The sequence below is a fragment of the Schistocerca nitens genome, unplaced genomic scaffold (assembly GCF_023898315.1).
Source record: "Schistocerca nitens isolate TAMUIC-IGC-003100 unplaced genomic scaffold, iqSchNite1.1 HiC_scaffold_376, whole genome shotgun sequence".
NCBI lineage: Eukaryota > Metazoa > Arthropoda > Insecta > Orthoptera > Acrididae > Schistocerca > Schistocerca nitens.
In genome coordinates this window covers 4,608,603-4,621,688 of record NW_026045910.1, presented here as the reverse complement: position 1 = coordinate 4,621,688, position 13,086 = coordinate 4,608,603, and the positions used below count along the sequence as shown (strand labels likewise).

The following is a 13,086-nucleotide window of genomic DNA, read 5'->3' as shown; positions in this document are numbered from 1 at the left end:
TAGTGTTACAAAATATATAATAAATAAATATGCTAAACAAATACTGTAAAGACACTGTCACACTACAAACTGTGTTGTTGTTGTAATCTTCAGTCCATAGACTAGTTTAATGCTGTTCTCCACATCAGTCTATCCTAAGCAGATCTCTTCATCTCTGCTTAACTACTGAAACCGAAATATGATTTATTCTATATACTATTGTAGGTTCATGTGTTGTTACGATATGCATAAGCCTAATGTTTACCAATGGTTAACAGGGTGGGGTATAAATGATTTATGGCAGTTGTTCGAAACTTGAATTATATCTGTCTGACCGATTCATCCCGATACTCAAGCTGTGATGCATACTCAGTAACATACAAAGCTTGGCAACATGAATATCCTACAACAACAGAACCAATTATTGTGAGACTCGTTAACCCGGTGTGAGTGAGGTGAGAAACTGTTACACCAGCTATGAGGTGGGTATGAGATACCCAAAACTCTGATGACGAATTTTTGATACTATAATCATGTGTTAACTATTTTTTTTACTTGGGACGTTAATAATGGTGTCTACTAAACAAGATAAGTAAAATATTATGTTTAAGAAATAAAACTTTTTTTTTTTTTGGGGGGGGGGGGGGGGGGGGGGGAATAAGTGCATATTTTCTCAGAAAATGTATAATTTTCAGAAGCTTAAAATTTTTTCATGCAAAATTCGACTAAAATTACAGTTTTTAGATTAATTAATGTAATAATATTATCTTCTAATTTTAAAGCAGAAAAAGGAAATAACAGGTCTTATGAGATCAATTAGCTCAGCACCAACATTACACCTACAAATCAGCACATTCTCAACACATAAAAATTGCATGCTCCATGACTTCTCACACTTCGAACGATGTAGTTTTTCCCAGTGGATCAGCAATCCTCTTTCAAATTTCCCTTGGAAGACGTATGTTTTCTTGTCTAATGCAAAGACTGTCATTTATCAGATTTAAAACTACATTATGAATGAAATCTTGGTGCTTCAAATGTGTTTTGTTATCTTTTTTATTTTCTCTGTAGACTGTGATGACATTTATGGCAGCCATATTGAGTATTCCATAAAAAATTGTCATAGGCCAATAGTTCTTGTTGCGAGTGGCACAACGTTAATCTGCAACACTGATACTGGCTTTAGTAGCATCCAATAAGTAATCATTTCCAGTTTCCTTTATCACCTGTCAATTGGTCTATGTTTTTATCATGGTATAAATTTGACATAAACAGCACAACTTTATTATTTTTTTTTAGGTACATAGGACACCAATGTAACATCATTCTGGACCCCAAATTGAGAACTATATACCTCTGTTCCTTTTTTGAAAATCTCAGGTACACTAGTCTTGTTTTTATGGACCATGCCGACAGAAGTCAATGTATGTTCTTTCAAGAGGGGGTAACTAGTAAACCAATTATTGAATGTCAAATTCCTATTTGTTTTTGTTATTGACTCCACTAAATGGTCTACAATATCAAACGCTTTATTACTAAGCTGTTAAGGTCCTGGTGGCTGTTTTCCGAGTATACTTCAGTTTGAGGATATAGAATGTCTTCACATCTACAACAGCAAATATTTTTATGCCATATTTGGCTGATTTGTTTCACATGTATACATGGAAAGGAAATCTCCCTTGGAAATATAACAGCATCTCATCAATAGTAAGGTTCTCAGATGGCATATACTTTTGTTGAATATTTTCAACAAAATTATCAAAAATATCTCTTATAGCAGCCATATTGCTACTCTTTTTCCTTTCATCCCAGGTGTTCTTATCATCGAATCTCATATGATTTTGGAGAAAGTAAAACCTCTGCAGTGACATTGTAGTCCAAACGATTGCAACTCCAGTACCACCACTACACCACTAACCATTCAAGTTTTGTGCAGTTTTTACCCACTGTACACAAAAGTCCCATAAATGCCTTCAAATCCTTCAAAGTTGTATCATTCATGTGGTTCTGCTCTTCATTTTCTGGATATTTTACCTTGACATGCCATATTTGATTATTTGTATATGTAAGTATAGTATTCAACATACTGTTTGTTATAAAAAGACTCCAACATTCAGTCTGTGTTTTCTCATGTTCTGCAGCACCTTTTACACCTGGAAAATTGGTAATAACATTCTCTGAATGAATACGAACACTTTGCTTAGGGCAATCCTTCATCCATTTTGTACCATCTTTGGAGGTATAAAAAGTCCCACGTACCACAGGTGACTGACTACGAGCCGGTAATGCAGATTTTAGCTCTTCCAAATCATACAAAATACCCTCTTGATCCAAAGCACTTTTTCTCTTCTTCGCTCTCAGAGTCACAGGAACTAGCATTTGAACAGTTTTCTAAAACTTCTAGTAGTTCTTGTAGTCAACATTCATTCTCTTCATAAGACATCTTGAGAAAAATAAAATATAAAAATAAATCAAAGTATACCACAAATAACTATATATCTCATAAACTTGCTGACAATTCAAAAATGTAACACTGACTATGAGATTGGGGGTGTGATGAACCCTAGCCACCTTTCTGCACATGACGCTGGCACAACAATAAACTTTAAACTGCATCTTGCACCCCTCTCCCTTACCTCCAGCTACTGTGATAGCAAGATTTCTGTGGCAACAATAACATTCAATAATCAGCACTTCAAAACACCTCGGGTATGACATACACAACCTCATTCACCCTATCCCGACACCGTTAAATTTAGTGACTTGGCTTCACTTTATTTCAGGAACCATTGTAGACATTGACATGAAACTTTTACAGGACATTAAACTGTATGTTCTGAGTCTACTGAACTACAATAACTGTATTTCAGCCACTACTTTCATAAATACAATTTTTTAATTACACGGTTAAAATTTTGTCCACTTTTTTGTACATTATCCTAAATAATTTTAATTATACATAACATTATGTTCTTCTTTTAGTTCAGTACACTCAGGATATGTATGTTATTACTCCCTGAAAATATGAATACTCTGCTCAAAGTGGTTTCTGAGTTTTAGGGAAAAAAGCAACAGAAAATGTAAATTTTCAGGAATGGCTTCTATAGTTTCAAAAACTGTGACTCAATATATGCTTAATTTTTTATTTTTAGTCACTCAGAAGCATGATGCACCATACCGTATCTCATCCTCTTGATGTTTTCCAAAGTTTTTTCTTCCTTTCTTCTTTCTGGACTCCTTAGTGGACAACTGTGCTGCTTACTCTGCTTTATCAATGCGAACCTTGTCCATCCGTTTAAGTTCTCTGATGCAGTTTGCTCCAGGATTAATTCCCGTACACTGCAGCACTTTCTCCTTACCAATTTTGGCATCATTAAAAGCAGTAACAGCATCACTGATCCCCCACTTTAGTGTCTTCATTCCAACAAAAACATTTTTTGGTAAGCGAGTCCATATAAAATTATTGAACGACTCATTGGGATTTTGAGTCTGACCATGCAGACACTTCTTCAGTAATTCAGGATTTGCCAGGTCTCTGTAAATAGGTTTTATGGTTTTTATGGTATCCATGACTGCTGTTGGGATGGAATATTTATGGCTGTATGAACAGTTTGAGTACTGGGCATTGTGGTAATTGCACCATGAATCAGGTCCAGGAGGGCAAAGGTGGTGTACTGGTTCTTCATCAGTTGACAGTCTGTGGAAGAAGGTAGCCCATACTGTCTGCTTCATTTTCAAAAAATCCTCAGTATTATTTCTAATAGCCATCCCATAATACTGCTGTAGTTCATCAGTCTTTTGTATGTCAGCTTGCCTCTTATGGTTTTACCATCAGAAACTTTCTTGTCTCTCAAACTTTGTTTCATCTTTCTCAACCCAGTGCCCATCCTCTTCAGGACATGATTTTTATAACTCTGCAATCCACAGCCTTCTATATAAATAATTACTGATTTTATTTGATCTCAAAGTAATGTACATTAAAATTTTAATATTTTCAACTGGTCTAGATTATATTTTAAATAATAAAATAAAATACTTCCCACGTGAGTTTATAAGTGATATATCATTTTATTCAGAAAATTGAAAATTTTATAATGAGATAAAAATCTGAGAATGTGAATTTTTTTCCATTCTAACTCCCCTTAAGAGCTAATACAACAAAACATGTAACGTCTTCAATTGTCTGCAAGTGCATTAATATATTTCAGTAACCTGTTAATTTATGATTGAAAGAACTGTACTGCAGCTCCCTGAGTAACCAGTGTCTTATGATGTTTTTTAGAGAAATACAACAAGAGTTTAGCAAATAAAACATTCTGTCTTTGAAGTTACGTGGACATTCATAATTCCTCATTCTGTGATATAATGTAGTTTCAGAGAGTATTGTGCTGATTTAATGGAGTTACCAGATGCATGTCCATCTTTTATTCTTGATGGTACAGAATTGAAACATACATATAAAATTCTTCTTCATGTATATCACAAAAGGTGGTGGCTAGTAGAGCACCTGTAGTTGCTCACTGAACTGAAGAAAACTGAATCCATACGGTACATGATCATATGAGTCCTTGTCAACGATATCTGGAATTGTCCCCTCAAAAAACTTCTGTTCTAGATGATTTCAAAGATAACTACAGGTACTGCTCATTTAGAAGAAAGTAATTTGCTCCCCCCACACACAAATTGGAAAAATTGTATGTTTCTTACCATGAGAGGTGATATAAGCATACTTGCAATGAGTATCATAATACTGTTTTCCATGAGACCAAGAGCTGCAACAAACCTGAAAAAAAGTATTTCTGACAACATGAAATTAATAAAACTTCTCATCTCGTTATAAGTTTTGCAGCAACAGAAAAAGTTCTTGTATTTTTACATATGATCATGATTTTATTGCAATATAATCTAACAGACTAATAACAAGCATTTGACTAATAGTGATCAGTCAAACAACATACAGTGTGGTGCATAGGTGTGGGATCACCCTTCTAAACCAAAACAATGGAATAAACCGAAATTTAAAGTCAAGCACTATGAGATGGGAGGAGGAAAACCTATGAGGCTATTTTACAAGCATGGTGGCTAGCTTAGAAGCCACCATCTAGGATGCAAATCAAAATTTTTAAATGCAAAAGTGGTCATATGACATACTAAAAAGGCAGTGAATTACACAAGAAAAACAATGGCGTTTTTCATTTGTACATTTCTTTCTTCATTCTTGAGTTATGTTGCATACGTACAGTACAAGGCAAATGCAGCTGCAGGATGTGCCTGACGTGTTGTCCACCTTACATGGTTGTTATCCACTTCATGCATTCCCCATTGCCTTACACCAACGAATATACCATCATTTGAGCACAAGTAACAATCATCATCTCCCTGAGGTGGGCATGGTTTCTGATCTTCAATGTTTACACAGTTGTCTTCACAAGTTCCCACAAATATAAATCTAATGGACTGAAAATATGTAGGCATCAGTCCAACCACAACAACCTATCCATCTCCAGAGAAACTGGATACCATGTATGCCTGCACAGCAGTAATGAGGTGGGGCACCACTGTGCTGAAAGAAAGTTGGTAATGACTTGTCTTGAGATAGCAAAAATGGCAGTATTTATTCATTTAACAACTGCAGATATTTTGCTGTAAGTCTACCCTGAATGAAGAAGGTCCCAAAAATATGAGAACACCATATGCCACACCAAACCATCACTTTCAAGATGCACGAGTTATCTTTTATAGCTCCATTCAGCAAGGGCTGACATCTGCCTAATATCTGTGATTATGTTTACTTACATCTCCCTCACCGCTTTCACCACCAGACACGCCCCCCTTCCATTGCGCTCAAACCATGCTCCACACTGCAGGAGAGGGGGAGGTTGGGAGGGGGGGTTCTGCGTGGCATCAACAAGTATGTACAACATATCTCTTGCTTGTCAGTTGGCTGTACGACTTATTGTAATGTGAACGTCTGTAATGAAATATACCGAGTTTTACAGAAATGTGTGTGTTTCCTTGGGCAACAACCCAACAGAAATTCCACAAAGTTATATATAGTGGAAATTAGTGAAGTTCAAATGCAAGAAAATAGGACTTCTGGTCAGGTGAGTATATGATTCTAAATACAGAATCAAACAGTGATAATGCAAGCATACGTCTAATAACGAATAAGAAAATAAAAACATGGGTACCTCCCATGAACAGCATAGTGAATACATTATAATAGCTAAGACAGTAATTAAGTTAAATTCCACCACAGTAGTACAAGTATATAAACCCTCTAGCTCCACAGATCGAGATATTAAAACAGTGTGTTATGAAATGAAAGGTCATTCAGGTAGGTAAGGGAGATAAACATTTAACCATGACTGGAGAGGAAAGGAAGAGAAGGAAAAATACTAGAATGTAATAAAGTATATACAGGAGAAGGGAGCAGTAAGAATATTGTGTACAGTAAACAACCATACATCAGAAACTTGCCTATTTAAAGAACTCTAAATTTTTATACTCACACTTGACCATAATTACTTGACAGTTTTTGTTGCCAAATAATACAAATCACTTTCAGGTGTAGTGTGGTTTGCACAAACAGAATAAAGGAAAGAATTATTCCTTTGTAGATTTTGATTCCTTTTATGTGATTACAAATCGGTTACTGAGTTACTGTATTCTGATACAAAGGTCTTCATCATGTTCCATCAAATATAGAGCAAGAAATTGGGAATCCCTGCAAATTTAGGATCTGGAGATTTTGCTAACTATAAAGGTTGCAATACTCATCTTTAATAAACATCTGTACCAACAACACCTCCTTATTACACACAAATAGTACATAGCACTTAATTGTAAATACACATCTCTTAAGGATATTCTTCATTATATGATTAATAAATCATGACAAATTAGTGGGTGCATCATGGTGATAACTATTTCGTTACCCATGTGTTGGCACAAAGCTCTCACTGCTGTCAATTTCAGAAATCTGTCAGCTTCTGGTGCAAAATATTACATGAGCCGTCATGCTTTTTAGAACATCAAACACAGGTGCTTAATTTGTCTGTCTATGAAATTTTTATAACATTTTCCTACAGCTGATAACTAATGCTTTAACTGTCTCTGAAGAGTTCAGAGACACAGCAGAAGAGAAGAGGGACAATATGGACTGTAACAAGCATAGGAACATCCCATTATTGCTACTATACTGTTCATACTTACCCAGCAATTAGCAACAATATCAGGAAGTCAAATGTGAACTCTGCTTGAGCTGTAGCCCCTTCTATAGCACCAATAACAGATGATCCTGGTTGTAGTGACGTAAGGGAGCCTCCCCATGCGGGAATAGTCAACTTCATGCTGAAAATGGACAAACTTTACAGCTTACAGTCTTATCTGTGTCTTCCAGGAATAAAATAAATTATAATTTAGATTATAATGCTGTAAAGAGGTCTATAGTGTTTTTACTAGCATATTATCACCATAAAACTGGAAAAATATATTGGAATCTCTCTGACGAAGACAGCACTTGTTTGATATAATTTTAGTATTCTCTTTGTAGAAATGTCAATATTTAGTTTTAAAGAGGTATTCTCTTTACAGACACATTCCAAATTGAAATATCTGATAAATAGTTTACTTCTACAGTATAACTGCACCAAGTTATGGATACAACTGCACACATAAGGAAATATAGTGGAACTAATCTGATAAGTGAAATTCCACGATGGAAAAAATTAATAAAGATGAGAATAGACAACTCACCTGCAGCTGAACTCTGTGTGGTGCACAGACACATGTAATGGAACAGAAACTTTCACTAGCTTTTGGTCTACCACAATTTTTACAGTTAAGCACCCCCCCCCCCCCTCCCACAAATACACACAAAGTTCCTTATGTGTGTGAGTGAGATAAAGAGAAACAGTGAGGAAGGTAGAGAAGGGAGGGGGGGAGAGAATATTTACATTCTGAAAAAGGAGCAGTAGCTTGAAAGATAATGAGCTGCCACATGTGTCTTTACACCATGTCATTCAGCTGCTGCTGTGTGTTGTGTATCCTCATCCCTATAGTGGTGGGAATATTGTGTATTTTTCTTACTGCAATGGCTTTCATAAGTGATATTTATCTTCAGGTAGAGAAATGATTTGGAGATTAGTCCATATCTCCAAGAGACCATCTTTGCAGTCAGTATAAAATTTTTTGTGTAGTACTTGCCTGTGTTACAAAACTGATCAATGAGAGTGCACTAGTTCCTGCTATTTGTAGGTGAACTAACTGTGATCCACATACCACCTGATAAAATATTAGAGTCCTCTTTAAAAGGGTATGCTGGTCACTTTGGAACACTGATGATAATGTAGAGCTGGTATTGGGCACTCAAGAAACCCTCGATTACCGATCTTATGTTATAGCAGTGAAGTAGTGTGTACATACCAGTAAGTTGTATGGAATCAGAGGAATAAGATGGGACCATGTTGAAATTTGACAGAATTGCAGAAAGGAGTTATCAGCTTGGACATACTAATGGTTGTACTATGAATGAAGTTGCCCAATATGTTGGTGTATCAACACAGACTGTCAAATATTTCTACAAGGAATGGTGCACCTACTTATCATGGCATAAGAACATAGGTTGCAAACAGAAGGAATCTAACCAACAAGGACCTGAGACAAATGTGACATATTCTCAAAGACAATCAGTTGACAGGGAACTTCTGCTACCATTAAGTGCAGGTCTGTATCATCCAGTTTCCAAGCAAATATTGAAGTTGGGTACCTAGCAAAAGATAACTGCTCACAACAGCACAAAGCTACAGATTTCCAATAGGAAAACCTACACAGAAGCTGAATAGCAACTGACTGGATGTATGCAGTGTGTAATACGTGTCTGTTTTGCCTCTTTATTAACTGATGGAAGGTGTTGAGAAGCAACAGCCCAATGAGGTGTTTAATTCACAGTATGTGAAAGATGTAATTGAGGTGTAGCATGGTTCTGCAATGTTTTTGGGAATATTTTTGTACCATGACATGAGTCCACCCATTGAGATTACTGTGAACATGAACTAGGATGTTTATTTCATGATTCTCACTGACCAGATGTTGCCCTTTCTTCTGGATCTTCATATGAATATGTTGTGGACACATCCATCTTCCAAGATGATAATAGCTGTATTCATAGGGTGGTTTGATGAACACTCAGGCACCATGTCACATCTCACCTAGCCCAATAAATCATCTGCTCCTAATCCAATAGAATCTGCGAGAATTGCAAACAGCAGGTGAGACATTGTAATCCTTACAGTTTGGTAGCTGTACAGGAGGTAATAATCAGTGAGTGGCTTCAGCTGGATAAATTATGCCTGAAGAAATTTGCAGATTGTCTTCCTTGCCAAAATGAGGCAATTACCAAGTTTATAATGAGTTGCAATGCTACCATTCCAGTATCGTCCTGGAGTCTCAGTTGTTGTTTGATGTCTCGGTGGAACATATGAAAACTGTTTTCTGGGATTGTTCAAAATATTAAACAACACAGTTGCTACAGTTAAGTGGCTCTTCCTACATTTCTTACCACAGTAAATTAAGAATAGCCAGGTCCAGTTTCACATTTGCACATCATATACAGGTAGGTACCTCATCTCTAAACATAACCTTGATAACACTATCTCAGCAAAGTGACACAATATTCAATGAAAACATCACAGAACACTGCAACAGCATGACACCCTGGCAGAATAATAACTAGAACAGTGCAAATGACAATGTTTTTAGTAAAGTCACCTCAATGAAAGCACCCATTGGCCAAATTAATCACTGTAGTAATTCAGACGTTAAAAGATGGATATTGGAGTTCCGAATTTTTTACAAAACAGTCACTCACAGATGTTACATATATTTGTTATGTAGTTATTGGATGGTTGTTACATTTGAGCCCAGACTCTCAGAGATGTTAACAGCATGACTAGGGAACACATACCTTTATGGAATAGTTGCACATGTTCACTTCCCAACTGAAGACTTTAAGGTATATAAACATCACTTATATGACATTGAGGCTCACACTCTTTATGGACTACTTACACATAAATGTTACCATTGTTACACCTGAGCCTTCACTGCTGATTTTGGGGTGGGGTTGATATGATGTGAAGATTTTTCTTGATTTCAGAAGCTACATAATGTTTTGAAAATTGGATACATTAGTTTTTTTCTATTCTGAATGGCACTAATGTAGTGGGGAGTTTTACAAAATATACTGTCAATTAATAATTATGAAAACACACAGAACCATTTTATGCATCTGCATTCATAATACGCTATTTACAAGCATAGTTGGCAATCTTGAAAATAATTTTACATTATGATAAATTATACAAAATCTTCACTCTTGGCTTCATTCATTAGTGTAGGATGTCATTGTATTCATAAAACTTAGGGTACCAGACGTACAGACTCTAGCAGGTAGTATGGCACAAAAGACAATAATCATGTACTTTAATTATCTTTCAAGTTAATTAGTTTCCAGTAAATCAAAAAATGTTATCAGGAAGTGTGAAATGATTGTTTCTCAAATGAATGGTATCAGTACCTTAGATTTTCATGTGCCTAGGGTTCATAGGGAGACATCAAACCTACCAGTTACATACTTCCTCTGGAATAGCTCATGATTTTTTAAAAAATTCTGTTTGTTAGATTATTTCTTCTGCATATTACAGTTGCCTTTAAATGTATCTCATAGAGCTGGTCCTGCTGTTCAGTCCCAGCTTCTTTACCATGCTTGGATCCTCTTACCTGAAAATTTCATGAGTTATCTGGAGAAAATGCTCTCATTTTTCTCCTCAAATTATGTAAAATGTTCATAACCAGAGTTCCATCATTTCAACCATATATTGTTAAATTAACCATTAATACAATGTACTTTACAATGAGCACCAGGCTCTTCCTCTGTGATTCATATACAATAGAGCAAGTCTGTTACATTACATTTTACATAATGTTCATTTCTATTGGAGGTTCTTCAGTTACTCCCTGGCAGTCCACCATAACACTTTGCACCAGCAGCTGCATAGAATAACATCATCGCCACAGCAAGTGATGGCTTCCATTCACCACCTGTGCCCATCGGAGGTGCAACTCCTGTGCATATTCTTGGCTCTGCATAAACGCAAGCCTAGTGACAGTGTTTTGTTCCACTCTAGTTCAGTTAATTTAAAATAATAGTTTTTCTCTCTATATTCACATGAATGTCTTCCATTACTTGAAGAGTATGACGAGATTTCCTAACAAAATGTCATGTTACACTACATACTCTCCAACCTGAATTGTAGATATCATGCATACTACAACACCATACATGATTTCTACATTTACTGTAAGGAAATTTCCTCTTATCTAATATACACTTCATTGTTTTTATTTGTTCATGTATATCCTTCCAATATAGGCATGGGGGCTCTATATTTTTGCTATCATTCATTGTTAAATAAATTACTTCCACTATTTGAAATTTGTATTATTACTCAAGAATCCACTGTTTTACCACGTTCTTCATTACACAATTCTGTGCTTTCTAATCACGTCTTGTGTCTTGCCACTTCTTTACGATTATCTTATGGTACCACAATATAAGGATCAAACCTCAGAACATAACAGTATCCTGCTAATGAAGCTCAGAACAGGTAAGTCATATAAATTATTTATTATTTTTCTTGTTCATTCTTTTAGTCTGGAGGCATTTGTCCTTTCATTTCCTTTCAACTTATTCTTTTCTCCATTTTTCCAGGGATCAGAACTCTTTCCCCTATTCACAATATATGATGTGATGTAGCACTCCACTTCCTTCACTTGCAAATAAAAATATGGTTGGGGCCATCCCTCTAACAGATTAACCCATACCTGGTACAGGTTCACATCTGTGGGGTGATCTACCCAACACAGCTCCACACCATAACTTAACAAGGTGCATCATGTGCCTCCATTATCGTAATAATGAGTACTCAAGTTTTGTTTCCCTTTAAGACTCACTACTGTCCAACCTTCCTTTTAATGTATTATCCACCTGACATTTCTGACTTCCTGGTCAGTTCATGATCTACTTTTTTAAGGCCTCCTCCATGTTTTTCTACATATACTTGTATTTCTATCACATCGCCTTTTTACCCTATGTGAGTGATCACTGCACCGCTTCAGTGTTAGCTAGTCATCTATTGACCTATAAGAAAAGATGATTACAGTACTGTATTCCTCCTTCCAAAAAAGTGACCAAGCTAACATCTTTTCTGATGTCCTTTTGATCATCCAGGTTACCCATATACAAGGTGTGATTCCAAAGTTCCAAGACTGATTCATTTCTGAGCAGGGGAGCGTGCGCGGAACAGTTCCACCGGGAGTGGAAAGTAGTGGGGGGTCTCAGGGAATGAACTGACACTGCGGCAGTTGCCTCCAGAACCCTGGAGAGTGCGCATGACTGGCAGAGTGAGTGCGTGTCATTGACCTTGGTTGAAAAGCAGAAGAGGGGAAAATGGAGCAGCACTTGGAGCAGCATTATAAGATTAAGTTTTGGGTGGGTCTGAACAAAACCCCCCTGGAGGCTCTTGGTATGATTCAAGAGGCCTTTAAGCAAGGAGCCATGTCCAGTGCAATAGTTTTCATGTGGCACAAATGTTTCAAAGATGTCCATGGGAATGTTGAAGATGACGACTGCTCTGAGAGGCCATCATTAAGCCAAACAGATCAAAATGTGGAGAGAGAGTGCAGGAACTTTTAAACAATGATCATCGTCTTAGTACTAGATTAATTGCCGATAAACTGGGACTCAGTCAGAGTACAGTGTGGAGGATTGTGACAGAGAATTTGATGATGCAAAAAGTGTGTGTCAAACTGGTGCCAAAAGTTTTGTCGGTGGATCAGAAGAAATGGCGCATGACTGTTTGCTAGGAAATGCTCCAACGGTGGAATGTTGATCCAAACCTTCTGGAGAAAGTGGTTACTGATGATGAGGCCTGGGTCTACAAGTATGATCCTGAGTCAAAGTGTCAAAGCTCAGAATGGCACACCGCTTCCTTGCTGAAGCACAAGAAAGCTTGCATGAGCAAGTCGTGTGTGAAGTGCATGCTG

General features: G+C 36.7%; 1 protein-coding gene across 1 annotated transcript in view; it reads right to left on the bottom strand.

Annotated features, from left to right (window-relative positions):
- LOC126229634 (uncharacterized) overlaps positions 1–8,034 on the bottom strand; it is a 47,000-nt gene extending 38,966 nt beyond the window's left edge. Inside the window, exons 1-3 of the mRNA XM_049942375.1 lie at positions 7,994–8,034; positions 7,195–7,332; positions 4,687–4,762 (exon numbers count right to left, since the gene is read on the bottom strand). Of these exons, the coding sequence (XP_049798332.1) occupies positions 4,687–4,762; positions 7,195–7,332; positions 7,994–8,034 (255 nt within the window). The remainder of the gene's footprint in view (positions 1–4,686; positions 4,763–7,194; positions 7,333–7,993) is intronic.
- Between the last annotated feature and the right edge of the window lie 5,052 nt (positions 8,035–13,086).